General features: G+C 38.4%; 1 protein-coding gene across 1 annotated transcript in view; it reads left to right on the forward strand.

Moving 5' to 3' along the window:
* The window catches only part of TRIM66 (tripartite motif containing 66), a 38,817-nt gene extending 19,179 nt beyond the window's left edge, over positions 1–19,638 (forward strand). Inside the window, exons 10-20 of the mRNA XM_072338819.1 lie at positions 560–718; positions 9,137–9,406; positions 9,572–9,800; positions 12,097–12,157; positions 12,867–13,041; positions 13,841–14,148; positions 15,664–15,787; positions 17,001–17,075; positions 18,219–18,371; positions 18,960–19,178; positions 19,523–19,638. Coding sequence (XP_072194920.1) covers positions 560–718; positions 9,137–9,406; positions 9,572–9,800; positions 12,097–12,157; positions 12,867–13,041; positions 13,841–14,148; positions 15,664–15,787; positions 17,001–17,075; positions 18,219–18,371; positions 18,960–19,178; positions 19,523–19,582 — 1,833 coding nt within the window. The 3' untranslated portion in view covers positions 19,583–19,638. The remainder of the gene's footprint in view (positions 1–559; positions 719–9,136; positions 9,407–9,571; positions 9,801–12,096; positions 12,158–12,866; positions 13,042–13,840; positions 14,149–15,663; positions 15,788–17,000; positions 17,076–18,218; positions 18,372–18,959; positions 19,179–19,522) is intronic.
* Positions 19,639–20,251: the final 613 nt, after the last annotated feature.

The raw sequence follows: 20,251 nt of genomic DNA on the forward strand, positions 1-20,251 counted from the left end.
AAGCATCATCATTCATCCTTTGTATGTAGGTAAATGAAGGGCAGAACAATTGAATGACTGAAAATACTTTTATAGCAAAGGAGTAAAGCCTGTCTTCCAATTCCCAGTCCTAGAGATTCTGCCTTTAGAAAAGGAATAGTGCTTGATGATGGGCATCCAAATTGCATAAGGAAGATAAGGTGACACTATAAGAAGGCTTTGAAACTCATTCAGAACAGTGAGAATTGCAGTGGAAGTGTGGTTGAGGTTTCCCATTCTGTAAAGTCTGTGGAGTTCCCACCTTGAATGACTTACCTTAGTACTTTACCTAGCTTTTGGAACAGCTATGCACTTCAGCAGGTTTATTGATCTTTTTCTATGCATATATGGGAGAAATATCTCTCTATACATACATTTATCTCTCCAGTTAGAGTTATTTTGAATGTCTTTGTTGTGCTAGTCTTTCCAGTTTTGGTTGGTTTGTTTGTTTGTTTTGTATTATGTCTGCTGTGATGATGCGAGTTTCCTACTGTTTTTTAATAAGATTTTGAAAACACTGACTCTTAATCTTGATTTATAGATCTGCGAGAATTCAACTGAACTTGATGCCCAGAAGCCTGTAGTTTCTCTTGACAGAAACAATACACCTTCCATGTCCCAATCATTAGACGAAGTCAGTGTCAGCAGTCACTCCCCTGCGACAACATTACAAGAATCAACTTTCCATCCAGTGAGAAAGGTATAAAGAACTTTAAAAAATAAACATGTGAATGGGAAAGCATAATTCGATATTGAGTATAACATGGCATTGGAATTTGCAATCAAGGTGAAAAAAAATTAAAATACAGTAAAAGTTGTCAAGTTAACTTGTAAATCTTGGTAGTCATTGCCTAACCTTACGTGCGTCCTCCAGAAATGTGTATACACTGTGCTGTAGCCCAGATAGCAACAAGCTAGTGTTGTTTAGATACAGCTGGCATGACAGCTCAGCATGAAATGGTGAATAAATAGAATATCTGCTTCTTCGCAGAGTAAATTCTGTCTACTTCTTGTCTTTAGTGATTTAGCTGTCACCTCTTTCTCCTACCATATTAGCAGAGGTTGAATTTGAAAGAGGATGCACAGATTCTGATGAAATCCTGAAAGACATCCTTAAAAATAGTGGAAATAACAAGAATTATTAGTGAAGATGTAGCTTCTGAAAGAGTTATAACAACTGTGTTATACCCTCTGTGTATAAGCAGAAAACCCAGAAATTTCTGTATCTGTAGAATATTTTAGCATATGACATAGCCATTCTTTAATTCCTACACTCACTGCTGTGCTTCCCTAACTATTGAAGAAGAGTCAAAAGCAAAAACAAAAATAGGAGAATTCATCTTTCTCAGTAGACCTTTTTGGCTTTGAATACCACCAGCGCATTTGAGGTGGGTGAACTCCCTTTTGGCTCTCCATAATTTGTTTAAAATACTTCAAATGGCACTTCATATCCTGGTTGCTCAAATCTGTTCGGTATTTCTGTGCATGGCTCATGTTCTGTGCCACGTAGAGGTGTTTCATGGATATATTTTCTTGGAATTTGTGCGTGTAATGTTGTGGAAGAACTTGTCATTCCATGCTAGCCTAAGAAAATAAGTTAGTTTATCTTGCTTTATTGACCCAACATATTTATGATCCTTTTGGGAATCATACAGAGACAGAAAGGTAATGATTATTGAGGGTATGGAGGCAGCATAGAAATCAAATTTGGAAGTCACAGTGAAATCTGCAACTGCTAACTTAATCCTGTACATGTGATGGCACTTCTGGATTGGGCTAGTGCCATTACAACATTCTGAGATGATGACTCCATTTATCTTTGAACTTTCACGCATGGAAGCAGATCTCGGCCTCTGATGACAGAGCACAGAACTGAGGAAAGCGATGTACATTGTCTGCAAATGGGCTACCTTTGCCTTAGGAAATGGACGTAAAAAGAACATGCTTAAGGTGTAAATAAGAACATGAATACATGAACACATTCTTCTCTTGTAATGCAGACACCCTCAAAGTTGTTTGTGAAAATAAATGTTAATGTTAATGGATTAGCTTTCAGAGGCTCTTTCTATACATTCACCATGAAGAAGCCAACCTTTTCTTCTGGACCTACAATGGAAGATTTCTTGTTACAGTTGAATTGAGAAGTCAGAAATTGGGAAGAAAATTGAAGTACGAGTGCAAGATACTAATGTAGTCTGATGGGAAAATGAAGGAGAAAAGAAGAAAGAAAGGCAATACAGGTTGAGAAGGTGGCAAGAAGAGGGTATACCTAGAAAAAAAAACAAAGGGAATTTTTCTACTGGTTCTGAAATGTGCATATTCTTTTGCAGACAACACAGATCTCTAAAGTTCTTACTGGTTTTCTGGTGTATCTGCAAGAAGTGGAGATGCTTAAGAGCTTCAGTACCCCCATCATGGCTTGTGTTTAAATTTTCTAATGAGCTGTTTGGGATGAAATCATAATATCCTGACAGCTCTGGCAATGGTTGGTTAGAAATGATGAAGGGTAGCAGCACAGTTAGGAAACTCTTGAAATATATTTGTCATGAATGCTGCTTAAGGGCATCTGACTGCTTTTGCTGGCAGCTAAAAGAAAGCTAAGTTTAAATGGGAGATTGGTTCTTATTTAAGAATAAGAGAATATGTCTATTCATTATCATCTGTTTCATCTGATTATTTGTTTCCATACTCGTCCTCTGACAAAAATTTCTGCATAGGTGTCTGTCCACTTTATATACAGCCTGTGTTCAGAACATTTAATCTCATATCTTCTTGGAGGACACAGAAAGATGTGGATGAGGAAAAGTCTAAAATATGGCATTTGGAAAATATGGTAGAGAAAACATCAAGGGAAACATTTTGCTACCAGCAGGAGAATTGTATTTTGCCTTTTGGGGAGTACTTGCTGTTGGACTTCTTGGCCTCCTTTTGCGATTTTGCTGAACTCTGACATCTATTGCTGTGTGAAGCACTGCTAGTGGACCTTGGCTGCTGAGCTTCTTTCTGTAAAGACAAAACTGTATGAACCAGGATGTAGCAAAACTCAAGTGTTAGCTGATTGGTGGTGTATTTGTTCAGATCTGTCAAAAAAGAAAAAAAAAAAGCTTCCAGTAGTCCAGTGATTTTCTTTATGTTGGATAGTCACAAGGCTTGATTGCTCTTGTAATTAATCGCTTGTGTTTTAACTGTGAAACTTGCTTACTGTGTGCATTTGTAATTACGGACTGATAGCAAGTTGAATTGTCTGTATATGGGACTTTATTCATGTGTGCCCTGAGCGCCTTTGATTTCAAAGACGCTTATTTGAGTTGTTCTGATGAATACTGTTTTCTGCCCCTTGTGTCTAAAGCTGATTATTGATAAACCAGACTAGAAAAGCAATGATGAAATACTTCAGTCACTTTTAAGTAAGTCCTCTGGTCTTGACACCTCAGCATCTATCAGGGCAAAAAATAAGCATTGCACTATTGAGCAGGCAGAAGTACTTTCTGGCTTTCCAGAAGTACAAAGCCAGGAATTTCTAGTTGGTGTCAACTAGAAACATTGACACCAAAGCTGCTACTATCTTAGTGTTTGCACACAGACCTGGAGAGAGCTCTATTCAGAGGCAAAGGCAAGGATAATAAGATATTTTTGGCCTGATTTCGTTTGCAGGGGTAATAAGGGGCATGCGATCCCTGTTTTCCATGTCTATATCTGATTGCCATTTTAACGTGATGAGGAAGGGATGCAAGGCTCTACCCAGTATTTAAAGTAACATTATAATTACTGTATCTCTAAAACAAATTTATAGTTTAAGGCTTAGATACTGCTACTGTGTACTCCATCATTGTTGCAGAGTTAGCTGGAGCTTTCTCCTCCTTAGACTTTGTAAGTGCCTCCCCTCCTTTACTTAAGAGCAGAGACATTACTTCTGGGAGAGGGGGAGCCCTCACCTTGTCCAGCTCCTGGATTGGGTCCTGGGCTGTGGTACATTCTGTCCTGTCCCTGCTCACCCTAAAAGCATAATAGGCTTTGGCACTCATGGCTATGCTCGTTGGAGCACTGGGATCAGGACGACATTTGTAAAGATAAGGTTTGATCATGCATCTCAGCAGCTTTGAAAATTACTTCCCTTGTGCTGTTATTTCTCCATTTGCTTAAAATAAATCTCTGAATACGTCAGACACAGCAGTTGTAAATTATTACTGAATAGAGTTATCTGCTCAGTTATAACCATATCCAATAGCAGATACTTCAGAAAGGGCATACAAATCAGTCAAGTTTAAGTTGATTGTTTGTTGATACATCACATGTGCTTCTGAAAACCAGCTCTTTAGAGACTTTCTGAGCTGCAGATTATACCCAGACGATTGTTTTGCAGCTGTACATGGGCCTTTCCTCTATGAATTTGTCTAATAATTTTTGATCTCACTTTGTATTGTTGGTCCCAGCATTCTGTGACATGGAATGGGGAAATAATAAAAAGAAAATTCCATACCATCCAAGGAGCGCTCCTGAGAGCATTCTGAAGGATAATTCTGTTTTGGTCCAGCTACATGCAACAGTGGCATGTGATGGGTGTAGTGATGGGTGGTGTGGCATAGTGGTTCATTGTGGGCCCTCCTTCTGGCACTTGATGTGTGAGAACTTTTTGGGCATTCCCATACCAGCATCACCATTGCTTCAGGTTTATCAGAAAGAGTGGTTGATCTCAGTCTGTTGTTGGTGGCGTTATTGGGTATTTTGCCTCCAGTGCCTTTGTCCTGAATTTCTTTACTAAGGACAACTCTTCCGTCTTAGTGGAAGGGCTTAACTTATGGTATTTTATTTTTGTGGGGTTTTTTTTGTTTGTTTGTTTGTTTTTGTTTTGTTTTGTTTTTCCTTCAAAAGCAATGTAAAATGTGTGGGAAGGGAAGGAAGGCTTGGGGAGCAAGGAGCAGGTTTTTATTGTCCCTGGTATTGCACCGAACATGCTGTCATTACTTACTGATTAAAAGTAATAACTTAATACCTGCCCCAAGGACTTTTTATCTGAGCTTATGAGTGAGTTTATTGCTGTTTTTTTCCCCAATTATTGGTAATTTTAAGGGGATTGGATGTGAAAGAAGTGATTAGAGCAGCCTGGAGTGTGTGGTTCTGCAAATTTATAAGATATCAAAGCATTTTTTTTACTTTAAAGAATTCAGCTGCTTACAGCACAGATGTGTTCATGCTTAATACAATTAGGTACATTTCCCAGAATGTTGCTTTAACAAAACCTTTTGCTTTGACCTGGAAAAAAGAGATAAAACATGATGCTTCTTGCTCCACACAAGCTCTTCCTCCTTCCACTTTAAGCCAGCTCCAGTTTATTCAGACAAAATGTTAAGGAAGCTTTGGATTTTTTTTTCTCATAAAAACAGAAAGGAAATCTTTCAGATTCTATTCTGAAGTGGGGAAATATGAATAGGAAGCATGTGTACACTGTGTTATCAGTGCTGCTGTATGTGGTGAGTTAAACAACTGGATTGGAGTAGTACATTTGTTTAACCTCCTAGCATAACGAGCTGCCAGGGGGATTGCTCCACTTAATAGCAGCCGTTCATTACTCTGCAAGCATTTGCAGCGTGTTATTTCTCTTATAGCAAAGAGAATTGGCGGTTCCTAGTTTTAGCTGTCTTTATCTGTGACACTTAATGTCAACAGCCTTGAGACTTTGCCAAAACAATCCTAACAAATCCTAATCCCAGTGTTTCAAGGTAAGTATTTGCTTCTCAGAATTCTTCTGTATTAGTGCTGCATGTTTACACTGGACCTTTTTAAATGCAAGAGTGATCAAAGAAATATTTCAACTGAACAATGTGTTTATTTTTTATTTTCTGAAGGCACTTTGCATGTTCTTTATTCTTGCCTTTCACTACCATAGCTATGGAATTTGTGATAGGAGGCATTTTGGGGGTGGTATTGCAGCTGCCATTATAATATAAGGATCATCAGACCAAAATTAATTATGAGACAATGAGAATTTCATTTATAATGTCACAGATATAGTTGGATGTGCCAGTCTGTACATTGAAATGTCAGAAGTTTCAAAATTAACATACAGCTGAAGCCACCATCTACCCAAGAGCATAATTAATGCTTGTTGTTGTTCAAAGGGTGCGATGTAAAAGCAATAGAGCTTTTATAAAACAGAGATCAATTCTTTCTTTAAAGGCATCCCATCTGCAAAAACTAGCTGAACTGTCAAGGGAAAAGAGAAATTTTTGCTAATGGCAAAAGAAATGATTATTTTAGGGAGTGAATTAATAGGTTATTAATGAGCCTTGTTCCCAGTGCATTGTTCACTTCACACTTGACAGCAGCTCCATGGATCAGGATGGGATGTGTCTGTTCTTAACTGTGAGTTTTAATATTTTGCACTGAAAGATCATAATGTTGCTTCATCATTAAGAAAACTACAAAATTAACTTTTGCCCCAAGGGAAAGACAGATGGCAGTTTGATGGCCTCATTATTCTTTTTCTTTCCTTTCTAACAAGAGTAAGGTTTTATATTAGCTTATATAATCTAAAGAGATCTCTTAAGAAACTGATGCTAGCTAGAAGAGTAAAAAATATAGAGCCATACAATACCATTGATTTTCAACTTTCTAACAATATTTGTTGCAACAAAATTTTAGGCGTATATCTATTTCTTTTTTCCTTCAGTAGGAGTAGACCCAATGATTGCTCCGAGTAAGTAAACTTGTCTCTCAGAGGCCAGAAGTGATCCTACTTATGTAATAGAGCTAACATTTTACCCACAGCTTATACAGTTACACATAGGTGAATCATCGCAGGTTGAGGCCTCACTATGTAATGTGTAATGGCACAATTTTGTAATACAATTAAAGAACAATGTGTGTAATGATTAGAAGACATGAACAAGGTCTCCAGTGAATGCGCTGTACAGCTTTGGGTGATGTTCTTACCACATGTATACCCAGCATGCCCATTCCTCATGGAGCACATCATTAGGTACCTCCTACAGATGCCCAATACTTTGGAGAATCTAGCTAAATAAGTATTTAACTGACTCTCAGGAACTTAAGTAGTACCCACAACGGACTTCAAAATAAAGGGGAAAAGACAAGGCTGATTACAGTCCCACTCTTCAGTTCAAGATGTTTCTTGTTTGTTTATTTCCTGTATGTGATTTAAGCACAATTCACATATTTATTTTACCATCTGAAAAAGGCATGTGATAAAGAGTGATGGAATGAAAAGGAGAATGTGTTCTCTGGGGCATTCCTGGTACCACATTTGCTGCTCCATGCGCAGGAGCCTGTCAAACAAATTATGATATGAACTGAACACTTATGGTATTTGTGGTGGTCTTTATGTGGGACCATTAAGACTGGGTTCCTTTTTGACCTTCCTAGACTCCTTTGGTTCAAAACCTCTGCAATCTTAGGAATGGGAGATAAGGAAAATGGTGCCTCCATCAATGCATTTCCTGTTTTGCTGTGTTCTTTTTATTCACATGTAAGGTAGGAAGAACATGTTTCACTAGATCTAGTTTCTTTCAAGAATTTATTCTAGTCCAGAAAGCTTAGATTTTGGAAAGTGGTCTCAGGAGAAAGATGTCTAATACTGTGGCTGCAGAGACCCAGTAGTATCTGGGGTGCCTAAGGTATGGAAAAGGCCACACCAGAGCTGCTAAAAATAGCCTTACTACTTGCATTCAGTAGTAGAATGGCACAGACCCCCCCTAACATTGCAGAACTGACCTTTCTCTCAAATGCAGGCTGTTTTGTCTCACTGAGTATTGTCCCAAATCTGTGGTCACTGTTGTAGCATTTATTGCAAATTGAGGAAAAGGAAATTAAATTAGCTCCTTGAATGAAAGTTGATGTCTGTGGGCAGAATGTTCTCTTAGCATAGGTGACATGCACTGCAGACAGAGAGATTCAAGACTGATCTCTTTGGCATGATGTAGGATTTATACAGGCACGCCTGACAGCTCAGTATGTCTATATGTCTATCCATCCTGTCTTTACCACTGCCAGGCTGATGGACAAAGTGAAAATCCAAACTGGAGTCACAGTTGAGAAAAATGCTAGCTAAATCTAGGAAACAGGTTTCAAATTCTATTCTAAGTCATAGGCCCCTAGCAGAAAAATCAGTACAGCAATGACGTTAAACTCTAATTCAGATGCTATCAGAAAATTTATTTTGAGTACTACTTACTGTATTGTAGTCAAAAAGGGATTTATTCTGTCAATTATCAAGGGTAATGAAACACCAATGAACTATTGAGAACTGCATATTGAAATGACATAGATCTGCTTAATTCTTAGGGCTGCTTGTATTTGCTTCATATGGATGCTAGCAGTGATCCGATTTCAGTTCAGCCACGCATTCCTGGGTGAAAGGCAGCTTAGGAAAGTCACTCAGATGAGTGGATTTGCTTTGTTTTGCATAGCAGTATTTCTGACAGTGACAAATCATGAGACACTAGCATGCGCGTCTTGCTAAAACTGTCACTGTCGAGGCTTCATTTCTTTTGCAGCTAGACTCGTAGATCCTTTCCTTCTTAATATGTGTAAGATGACTTTACATTACAGTACTTAAAGGGCAAGTGTCTTAAGTTTAAATGGGACAGATTTACTACCATAAAGTATTTAGCATTCTAAAGTAACAAGTTTCATCCACTTGAGGTCAGATCAAAATCTTATTTCTTCTAAATCTTCATTTTAAGTAAAATGATCTAACAGTTTCTGAATAAAAATATGAAATGTCTGGTCAGAATCATATTTCTACAGGTGTGACTTAATGGAAATTAGTTGACATCAAAGATAGATGTAAGCACAATATTCTCCATGCTTAGATTTCCCCTTCATTGTAGAGAGTTAAAAATCTGGATCCCTTGGAGTGATCAAAGGATGACAATTTTTGTGAATTACAGAAGAATAATCTAGGCACTTCCCTTTCTAGTTTTCAGTTTCTATAGGGGGACTATGAACCTTCTGGAAATGGTATTGGATTACAGTAGATACTCTCATGGCCTTGTGACTCATCTGCTTCATTACCAATAGCAGAGTGTCTAAACCATTATAGAAACATCAGTTTTTTGCTTCTAATACCTGGTTAACAAACTGTTTTTTCCTTTCCCAGCGTTCAGCATCATTAGGCATTGTGGGCTTTTCAAACGATTTAGAAATGGATCTGCCTTCAAGATTATCTAGGTCTGCCGACCCACAGGTGCAAGGCATAGCCACTGTGGCACTTGGCCCATCCCTGATCACCCACTGTGACTGTGATACTCCACCAGAGCCAGTGCCCAGCTACAGCTCAGCGTTGGGAAGAGCTCCAGCTGAGCTGAGCCCTGGGTTTTCTACTACCCTCCCACCAGGTGATGCACGTCAGGGCAGTGCAACATGCAAGGTAGGAGTCACTCAAACTCCTCTACTTGATAGCAAGTGTTGTAGTTAGTCACGTAAAAACGGCTGTTTCAGTAAGTACAGTTTTATTCTGGTGCTTAAAGAGTGATTGCACATTATTTTTATTAAGAAAATTAATAATAAGGTTTGTTTTTTTTTTCCTCTGAAGCTGGAAAATGAAGACTACAGTACTGTGGATCATCATCCAGAAAACAATTTGGCTACAACTGGGCAAGATGCAGTGAATGAATTAAGTCTTTCTATGCAAAACATTCTGGAAGAGCCTATTAATCTTTCAGTCAAAAAATCTCAGCGTTGTACTTCTCCTTCTGAATTGCTCAGCAACAATCCTCTTCTTCCTGTGAATGCCGGGATGAGACCACTTAGAAATGAAGAAGGTACCAGGATTTTTATTGTTTCATTTCGGCTTGAGGTTTTTCTTTCTTATTGCTGTGCATTACAAGCATTTTGCAAAGCAGTTTGCATATTAATATACTTTCATATATGTGCTTCCCCAGCAAGCTTCAATTATCAAGTACTTAATCCAATGGAAAAGTATTTGATCTCATTTGTGAAGAAAACCTTGAAAATGATATGCCTTGAATTTGTATCATCCTTCAGCTCTGAGCCAGAAACGTGCATCTGTGTGAAGTACCTGGAGTATTAGTTCTCTGAGAAGCACTCCCATTAATGAGACCTGCAGTTATGACTATTGAAGAGCTGGTTTGGAGAGTCCAAATTCAATTAAGGAAAAAAAATTACTTCCGAAATGTGATGTGCCTTCTGCTAAGTCCTTCATGTCAGTAGCAGAGCAAATTTTTGTGAGGTTAATATATTGCACAGTATGTGCTTTCGCTTGGCTCTGTCTACTGTGGAACATTCCCTTCAGCCAAGGCCTATTTCTTTAGCCTTAATGGGGAATTAGACCTTATTTAACTCTTTCCATGGGCAAATTGCCAGCATCCTTGTGCTGCACTGTACAGCCTCATTCCTACAAACTCTAAAAGTCAAAGGAACTGTTCATGCAAGCAAGGGATTTGGGGATCAAGCTGTTATTCTGTGACTTATGCCAATATTTGGCTGCATTTCCCCATAAAAGATGAATTAGTATTTCTATCTCCATGCTGTATTTTTATTCAGAGAATTCTAATTAGTACAAAAAAGACCTAGTTCAGTGAGCCAAGGAGACGATTTTGTCTTCTCTTATACGTACTATGCCAAATTGTGACAATTATGCCACAATCAGTTGTGTGAGTAGCAAGTATCGGCTGCACCCATAAAAAGCTGTGCTTCGGTCAGGCTTAAGTCTTTTGGAGATGAGCAGTTGTGTAATGTCTGGACTCTGCAGTTACTGTGCAGCCCTCAGCTGAACACAGTGTTACAGCTGAGGCCTCTGGGGTACTGAGCAGAGCAGCTCCTATATTTTACATTCCCCACTACAGACAGTGGGCAGCATTTGCCATTCTTCTGCATCATTACGTGATTGACTTGCATGTAGTGAATAGTATGACATTAACCCTGAGGTATTTCTACAAAACAGTTCTCATCTCAGTCAGTTATTTTCCAGTTGTAATTCCTTCACCTTCCTTTATAATCATGGTAATTGGAGTAGTCTCAGTTCATTCTTGCTGAGTTAGGAGGCTTTTCCTAGATATATTAAGGTATTTTTTGAATTTTCAACATTCTCCAAAGTGCTTGCAACTCCCCTGGGTTGATGCCTTCCACAAATTTTTATAAGTACACTTCCTCATAAAACAAGTAACTGATGGAAAAGCTGATTAATATTGGGACTCCAGCACCACTGGAACATCCTCTGTTATGACAAAGGGCAACAAGCTTCAGATCAGTATGCAGTTATGCTTTAATAATTCTTTCCAGATCCTCATCTACTAAATTTCAACTTAGCAACACTCAGAGGTGAATGACATGGAATATACTTCTACTTGTCAGTCTTGATTGTTTTGTTCCCAATGACTGAGAACAATTATGTGTATCATGAAGGTACACTGCTTTTAAGCAACAGACTAGGGACCATTGACCCCAGCTAGATTTTCTATTCCATCTCTCCAAAGTTGTTTCATTGCCTGTGCCTAGTGCTGGTCAAGAGCTGTGGTTATGTACATGCTTATGTAATGGATAGTTTTGAATAAATATGTTCTTAGGTTATGTATGCTGGAAGGCATAAAGAAATCATATAATGTAGCTTTTGTCCCCAAGAAGCAAACGAGAGTCATAATTTCATTCCTGTTTTTGAGTAACTGGAATTATCCAGAAGCTTCTAAGTATGGAACAGGAGACTACAAAGACTTCCTGAGCCTCAGACTGTTGGTCTGCTTTTGTCAGTGAAGGCTGTATAAGCAAAGAGGATTACTTATGATGTTCACTCTGTATGGATGTCTGCAGCATGTCTGTGTATGCCTGTAATTCCAAGGGAATGTAACCAATTCAGCAAAATATCTTGGAACGGCTCCTCATATACAGTACAGAAGTTGTAGTTAAGGCAAAGACAAAGAATGTACCCCAGAATAGAAAATAGCACACACACTTATTATACATACAGATGAAACGGTCACATAATTCTCTTATGTTATCATATTAAACAGCAGTCAGAAATACATGAATATTAAAGTATGTTCTACCCAAATCTGAATCTGATATTATAAATATTTTATTTTTTCTTCTTTTCTGTTCCAGATTCCAATAACTGTGAAAAGGGACATTATGAAATGGTTATGAAAGGCAATCAGAATGTCAGGTAACAGCCTTTTTTTATACAACAGCACTGGCCATGGAATTTTATTCACGTATTTAGAAAATTTCTCTTACTTAATGCTAAAGGAAAAGTTGTTTTAAGAAGAATGAAAGGTTCCTTATAGATTATAATTTTGAAAGTCATGAAGTATTCTCTTAAGCTTGAAAACAACAGCTAAAAAGAAGAGATGAGCTCATGCATGTCTGTTATTGTCTTGTGATTTCTAGATCACAGAAATACTTGAAAATGTATCGCATTTGAATAACTATAATTTTTTTAGCCCCACTTAATACAAACAAACAAACAAAAAAGTATAATGGGAACAGGATTAATATTATTGTGAGAATTTTGTTAAATTTTGTTTTTGCCTATTTCAGTGCTAATATTTTCAGGTTGAATGTTATGCTGTGTTCTTATTTGAAAAGCATCAAGTGTGACTTGGGTTGTATACCAGTGTATATGGGGACAGGACAGAAGGTGCTGATGCATTTGCACACATGATTAAAAGGAAGTGTTTACACTCTGATTTCGTAAAGAACTTGGATTTAAGAAACCTTTCAGCCAGTTAACCCTTTAGACAACTTTTAGCCACCAGAGCCACAGTTAATGAAGGAAAAAAAGAGAAGAATAGTACATTAAAAATATTGAAAATGAGTAAGGAGGAGAATTTTGTGGAACAATTCAGTTTAACCATATGTTATTTTAATGGTAGTGCTTGCCCTAGAGAACTGAAGATCCCTTATGTGAGACTGGAACGTCTGAAAATAGTTGCATCAGAATTTGGGGAGCTACCAGTTTTTAAGCTCCAGCCAAAGGAGAATGGACAGGAGGGCAATTTTCTCCTAATAATTGAGCATGGGACCCAGTCTTCAAGTATGGCAATAAAAGTGAGTGGGATTTGCTTGAAGTTTTATGTCTTCTCCCTGTTGTCTTGCTGACTTGTAGTATTCATAGTTCCTGGAAGTTATTATACACTTAACACAGTTTTGTTGATTCATTTCATTCTTCATATGTCTGTGATGGGCTGAAGTGAGAGGTTTCCTGTTTAGCTTCCTGTTACTTCCATTTCTGAGAAGTCTGTCTCTGAGATGTTGCATTTTTGTGTTCTAACAGCCTAGATTGTCTGTCAAATTATAAACATAGGATAAATAGCTTGAAACTGACCTGAATCCTTTTCAGGCATCGCAACATGAGTGATAGGAACCAATTCCAGAAATAACAGTGCTAGTAATTTCTAAAAGCTTAATATTCTATCACTTCCCAAAAGTCTTGGTGAACTTCTTTCCACAGAAGGAAATTGGAATTTGTTTTGGGAAGAAAAAATTATTTTCTTAGGATTTATTTTTTTTCAGTTGCTCCCTGTAAAAATTACACCTGCACTCTCATACCATACAGTTTCCATGAAAATCAAATAAGGTCATCAAAGATCATGTATCTGATATCTGTGATATGAGATGTGTACATCTCTGTCTGTGCTATAACACAGTGGTGTGTGGAGGAAATTACTTGACCTGGCTGACCACTGTCTGGTACTGAGCTGAGCATAGTCCTGCCAAACCCCGGTGCCCTTTGCAGAAGAGTGCTGTAGAGAAACCAGTTTGTTTGTTTGTTTGTTTTTCCTGCAGCTAACTGCTGCTGTTCTATGCTTATGATGATTGTGTTATCCCAGATTTTTCTTTCTTCAAGATAAATAAGGGTGGTTCACCTGAAGGACTGAAATCCAAAGAGGAGAACTCAGATGACAGAAGATCTTTCATAACCCAGTCTGCAGGACAGACAAAATCTCCACCTGCAGACACTCCATCTGTCGATCAGAAGCTCACCAATGGTAGCTCCATCATGAAGAAATCTCCAGTTACTCAGGAAGTCAATACAATTGAGAATGAGGACTTCTGTGCTGTGTGTCTTAATGGAGGAGAACTGCTGTGCTGTGATCGCTGCCCCAAGGTCTTCCATCTCTCCTGCCACGTTCCAGCCCTACTCAGCTTTCCAGTGTGAGTACACGTGGCATTTTGCTAATGTGTTCTCTTCCTGGTTATTTCCTGGGGTAGAGTGTAACCTTAGGGATGTATGTGTTAACCTAACAGGAGGGTAACTGCGTCTCTTTTCTTACTTTTTAAATTATTTTCTTAGAATAGGAAGAACTGTTTTACTAGGAACTAGGTGAAATATTAACAACTACTCCCAGCCACATGCGCCTTCTATAAAGTCAGCTGGCCACTACATGAATGAGATGGCAAATCCAGAGCTTTAAAAAAGTTGTTATATCTCACTGGAGAAAAATAAAGTTCTATCTTTCATGTAATATCTGTTGCATAGATGTCAGCTCTCCCCTGCATGAGGAAAGACAATCATTGACCTAATTCAGTTTTCCAGCCAGGATTAGGGGAAATTTAGGATTAATGGAGTTTTTGTGGCAGTGTTTATTTAGGACATAGATTTCCTAAGACTTACAGTCCCTAGCAACTTCACATTGCCAAATTTTATGTGACAATGATACAGACTTAGGTACACGTCTGCATACCAAGCTTCAGAAGTAATGTGCTTTGCTGATGTTGTATCATTCCAAAGGTAGTTGCAAATCATTTCTAGGTGGGTCCAAAGACTACTTTGTGCTAAGGCCAAATAACAGCCTCTGCTGAACAATACCTTGTAGGATATTACTTTGGAGATTGTAGTTTGTTCTATCTGTTCAAAAAGCAGTAAGTTCCATGTCTTGGCTTTTCCCTCTTTTCTCTAAGAGCTGAGTCATCACTCTCCTTTTAAAGCACTGTGAAAAATAAGTTTTTCTTGTAAAACAAACTTCCTAGGCAAATTTTAATTTCTAAAGAAATATATTACTCTCACTAATTAAATTTCTGTATTCATAGTTCTATAATAGACATATGTCTGGTCCTGTTGCAGAAGTCTGGCACTCATGACATTCTTCTTCTCATTCTTCTCATGACATTCTTCAAGGGGTTTCTGAAAAGAGATCCACCAAGAACAGTGCTTAGGCTCATGCAGAATTATATCTATAATCATGTCCACTTGTTTTGGGACCCCACATGCGAACTTTTGTGATAACACTATTTTTCTTGATATTCCTTGATTATTTCCTTGATATTTATTATCTAATGGATCAAGTTTTGTCTTACAGTCCTATCACTGGCTGTTTGTTTGTTTACATTGCTGGCCATTATTTTGTTTATTTTATTTGTTTTCAACAGCAATTTGATGAATGCAGCTACACACATTTTGGCTATTTGGCTTCCAATTATGCCTATTTTTATTTTTTTAGTCTCTAACAGAAGCAGTGCAATAAGTAAAATCTGAAATGACTGCATTTTGAGTTGTATTCCAATACCTTGAAGAGCATCTAATAGAACAGGCTTGAGATTTAAGGTTATCTGCAGTTGTAATATGTGTTAAAAATAAGAGTTGTTGAAAATAAAGTGATTTCTGAGGTTTGTTATTTGACAAGGTGGCTGACCAATTGTTGCACAGATTCTTGGTTTCTTATCTTGCAGGGGAGAATGGGTGTGTACACTCTGCCGTAATCCAGTGAAACCAGAGGTAGAATACGACTGTGAAAACACGCGCTATGCTCACAGTTATAATGCACAATATGGCCTTGATGACTATGATCAGAAGGTGGGAATAACTACATCCTGTTACTGTACTGGAAAGGACACATGATCTCAGCTTGAGATTTTGTCTTTTCACTGGAAAGTCAACTGTTCTGAGTTAGTTGCTCTTAGAATGTTTCTGAGGATAGTAATTATGACGGAAGCATTGTTAATATTCACTTATATTGTTCTGTTCTTTCTAGAAAATTGTTGTTTCATTCAAAATGAATGTGATACAATAGAGAAATGATTAAGGAAGTCACATTCAGCAGTGGAGTACACATTTCTGTGTCAACTGTGCCTGGCACTGAGCCACCAAATCTTTTTCTTTTAAGACTTGGCACCCTCTCAGACATCTGCTTAGGCCAATTGCAAGGACACTGATGCAGGCACTTTGTGACTCTCAGCTGAATCACAGTCAACTTATTGACTTCATACTGAACATTAATTACCTTTAGGATGACATCTAGGCACTGCTAAACCTGCATAGAAGAAAGTTTATCCTTCTGTATCTTCATTACAGTTTTCTCTTCCAAATCCCTTATTAAAACTACCATTTCTTAATGTCTGTTTGATGCTAGGAAGCCAAAGCTCCCAACAGATGTCGTGTGTATATTAGTGGCAGCTGGACAGAGATGCTGAGTCCACACTGCTGAGTGCAGTTGCTGAGCTGGCACTGCACAAATGAAGCCTAGGATCAAGCACTGTACTTAAGGGCATCAGCAATGATTCTCAGAGCACTGCAGCCCATTGGCAAGGCCTAAGAGCTACAGCACCAACACAGTTTCATCTGTGATATTTCCATACCTGAACTACATAAAGAGCTGGATGTGACTTCTGAATGTTTATGTGATTCCTGTTTGCATTACAATGGGTACAACTGTGTAGAAATAGTCGTGGTCTGGGTGTTGATTTGTGAAGTTCTTTTTAGAAAATGGAATTGTTTAGAAACTGTGTCAGTGAGGAATTCCCAAGAGTTTCCCAGAAGGACAATGTGCATACAAAATACATTACATAAAGCTTATTTTTTGGTTCCATTCCTTTTACTATTCTCACTTCCTAAACTATAAAAGGCAACAAGGCATAACGTCCCCCAGGTTAGAATGAAGCATGCCATTTTGCATCAAAAGTATATAGATTATGTAAAATCTCCCCTTGTTGTTAGTAGGATTAACTAAGAACAAGGATGAAACTCACTTGTTCTGAATTAAAATGTATTTCAAATTCAACTTCTACAGAAGTGTGAAAAGCTGGTGCTTTCCCTGTTCTGCAGCAGTATGAGCCTCCCATTCCACGAACCTGTCAGCCCCCTGGTAAGTACTGGGCACCTCTGTGTCAGAGGGAAACCAAAGAATATTCCAGCACAAGTCATGACTTTTTCCTCTGTCATTGCAAAAGATATTGTTCAGCCCTTTTTTTTTTTTCTGAACAGTGTTGTTTCCTGCGTAGGGGTAGTTGTTTCTCACTTGCGAGTGCTTTGAAAGTGTCAGATCAGAGGCAGGAAAATGCTGGCCAGTGTTCTCAGGCCAGGTTTGGATGTCAGTTTATAATGCTGGTAGGATACTGTGTAAGGTGTTCTGCAATAAAAGTGTTGTATGGCTTCTAGAGGTCTTTTCTAGAAATAAGCCTGGACTCCATGTTTTCGGGTCTATTGCACAAAGGTGGTAATGTGGTTGTATTCAAGGGAAGATATAGAGACTGCAGTTCTAACCATGTACTCAACTGTTAACTGGCTGTTTTAAGGAAGATGTAGATTCATACAATTTTAACAGTGGAACACAAAGTGGAACAAGTTAGAGGAGAAAAATGAGAGTAAAGGAGTAGGTATACGTAAAGGAACTGTGCAAATAACAAGATATAAACCACTCCACCTAATAAAGCTTGCACTGATCTAATGGAATTATGTAACATTATGTAACAAGTAGGTTTTGATCCAGAAAGCTTTGTGAAGTGAGAAATCCTGGTAGTTGGTGCCATTGAAAAAGACTTCTGTTGACCTTTAAGAAGAGCACATGGTAGTATATTTTTAGTCACTCCTGGCAGACTGCTTCCCACAGTATCAGCTTCCAGTACCTTGGCACATTATTTTTATAAAGGCTTGGGAGAAATGGCAGCCAATTATCAGTGTTACATATATTATTGATTATGGCTAGATGATGACATCTATCTATTGCAACAGCAATGTCTATCTGGGGATAAACATTAGGAAGTACAAATGGCACAGTAGTCATTGAAGTGTGTTATTTTCAAGACCAGTCTTGCAAGCAAGCATCATTTTAATCAAACCTAAGGGCACGCAGGAAGAGAATGTACAACTGTAGGTATCAGAAGACCAGAGCTCTCTTTGCTGCAAGGAATCCTCTGCAGTGACTCCAATCCAAACTTGGATAGAAGTCGCTGGAGAGGAAATGTTTTAATCAAAAAGGTTACAAACCTGTATTCTGTTCTTATTGTAGGCTCGACATTATTATCAGATCATCAAAAGGCCGATGGATTTGTCAACCATACGGAAAAAGCTGCAAAAAAAGGATAAGTTCCACTATTCTGCACCTGAGGAACTTGTGACTGACGTGCGTCTCATGTTTTGGAACTGTGCAAAGTTCAATTATGTAGGTTTCTAATACACATGAGTGAGAGAATACAACATGGAGGGTTGCACTTTAAAGCTGTCACAGTGACATAACGCTACTGGTTCAATTGACATTGGATATGGAATTGGGATAACCAAGAGGATTAATCAAATTTTCTCTTTGGAAAGTACATAGCATTTTAACTGATGACAGAAATGGAGATAACGTGCATCTGAGACCTGGAGATGCATATAGGTCTAGAATTAAAGAGGGCATTTTAGCTGACAACTTTCTAGAGTGATGCTGAGTTTACTGTGAGAAGCCATGTGCATCCAGCAGAATAGCTAGGAAAATTCAGGTGCATAGAAATTCATAAGTGATGGCAAATGCTATTCTTTCTAGTCCACTGCACATCTCTTTTCTTAGAGGTGCAGAATCATCTCCCTTAATAGCAGCATCTGGTTTTTACTTACTAATGGAACTAATGGCCTGTAGAAAGAGTGCAGGAGACTAATGGAGATGAAGCAGAGAGAACCAAGACGAGACATTAAGGGAAGGTGGGCATTTATTTCATCCTTGATGATTTCTGTGTGCAGTAAGACTGAATGGTTATTTATTTTCTTACAGCCAGATTCAGAGGTTGCTGAGGCTGGACGATGTCTAGATGTATTCTTTGAGGGCAAATTGAAAGAGATTTATCCAGATAGGCACTTCCCTTCAGCGCAACAAGAGGACAGTGACTGTGAAGAGTTGGAGAGCCAGAACAGCAAAATGCCCCCCCAAGATTTTCACTGGCCATCACAGGAACAGGAGTGCATTCAACCTAAAAAGAGGCGACGCCACACTGTAAGACTGCAAAAACAAAAGCATTTGGTTGCTAAGTGGCCACCCTGCTAATTCTGTTTACAGCTACTGATGGGAAGTTTTGACAGTGCTGTGTGGGAAAACTGTCAAGCTTCTTATCACAGAGATGTGATCAGTTCTACAGTTATATGTCAAGATCCTCTCAGTGGAATAAAGTGTCAGTTGTGTATAAGAGCATGAGAGTGAACAAGTGAAGTCTCTCAGGCCACGCAGTTTCCTTCCTAGCAGAAAACTCTGTTAAGTTTTTGATTGATTTTTTATTTATTTATTTATTTTTTTAAGACTAAGCCCTCTCGCTATTCACTGTTTGTTTCCTTTGTGCACAGGAAAGTGACAAAACTAAAAGAATGACGTTTCAGACTGCTAACAGCCTTCCTCAGGTGTGACCTCCTGAAGATACCTGATTTGCTATGAGGAATCCGGCAGAATAACTGACACAGTTAAGGTGTGTGGGAAGAAAGCAAAGCACAAAGCACTTGGGCTGTTAATTTATCTTCTCCTACTCTGCTGACCATATGCCTTATTTGTAGATCTTGTGGATAGATAACAGATCAAAAGCGTTTGATTCTGTCAATATTCCATCTGTTAAATCACGTGTATGTTTTGCAATGTTTACACTGAAGTGCTGATGTTTTGGTGATAGATAATGATTAATAATAAAAGTAACATGCTAAAAATATTTAAAATTGCAGTACCACTTCATAATCTGTACAACATGACGTCTCTATTTTATAGAACACGGGTAACCGTGTAATAATCTTATAATGACAGTGTGAATATCGGCCGTGCTTTGTGATAAATACAATGTGTGGTCATAAGGCATAATCCTGTTGTCTTATTCAATGATGTTTCTGGGAGCTTGACTGCTCGAGGCCTATGGGATACAGTCTAATGTGATTATCTGATTAGCTGTTTCTTTTGAAGCAGAGAGTTCTCATTAAGTGACTAAAGAGCTACTGCATTATGTGACACAGCTCTGTGCGAGCTGCTGCTGAGTGCGTGCTGGAAGCTCGGTTTGCAAGGAATGATTATCCTGGTATTTAATTCATGCTCTG

The sequence above is a fragment of the Excalfactoria chinensis genome, chromosome 5 (assembly GCF_039878825.1).
Source record: "Excalfactoria chinensis isolate bCotChi1 chromosome 5, bCotChi1.hap2, whole genome shotgun sequence".
In the NCBI taxonomy this organism is placed as follows: domain Eukaryota; kingdom Metazoa; phylum Chordata; class Aves; order Galliformes; family Phasianidae; genus Excalfactoria; species Excalfactoria chinensis.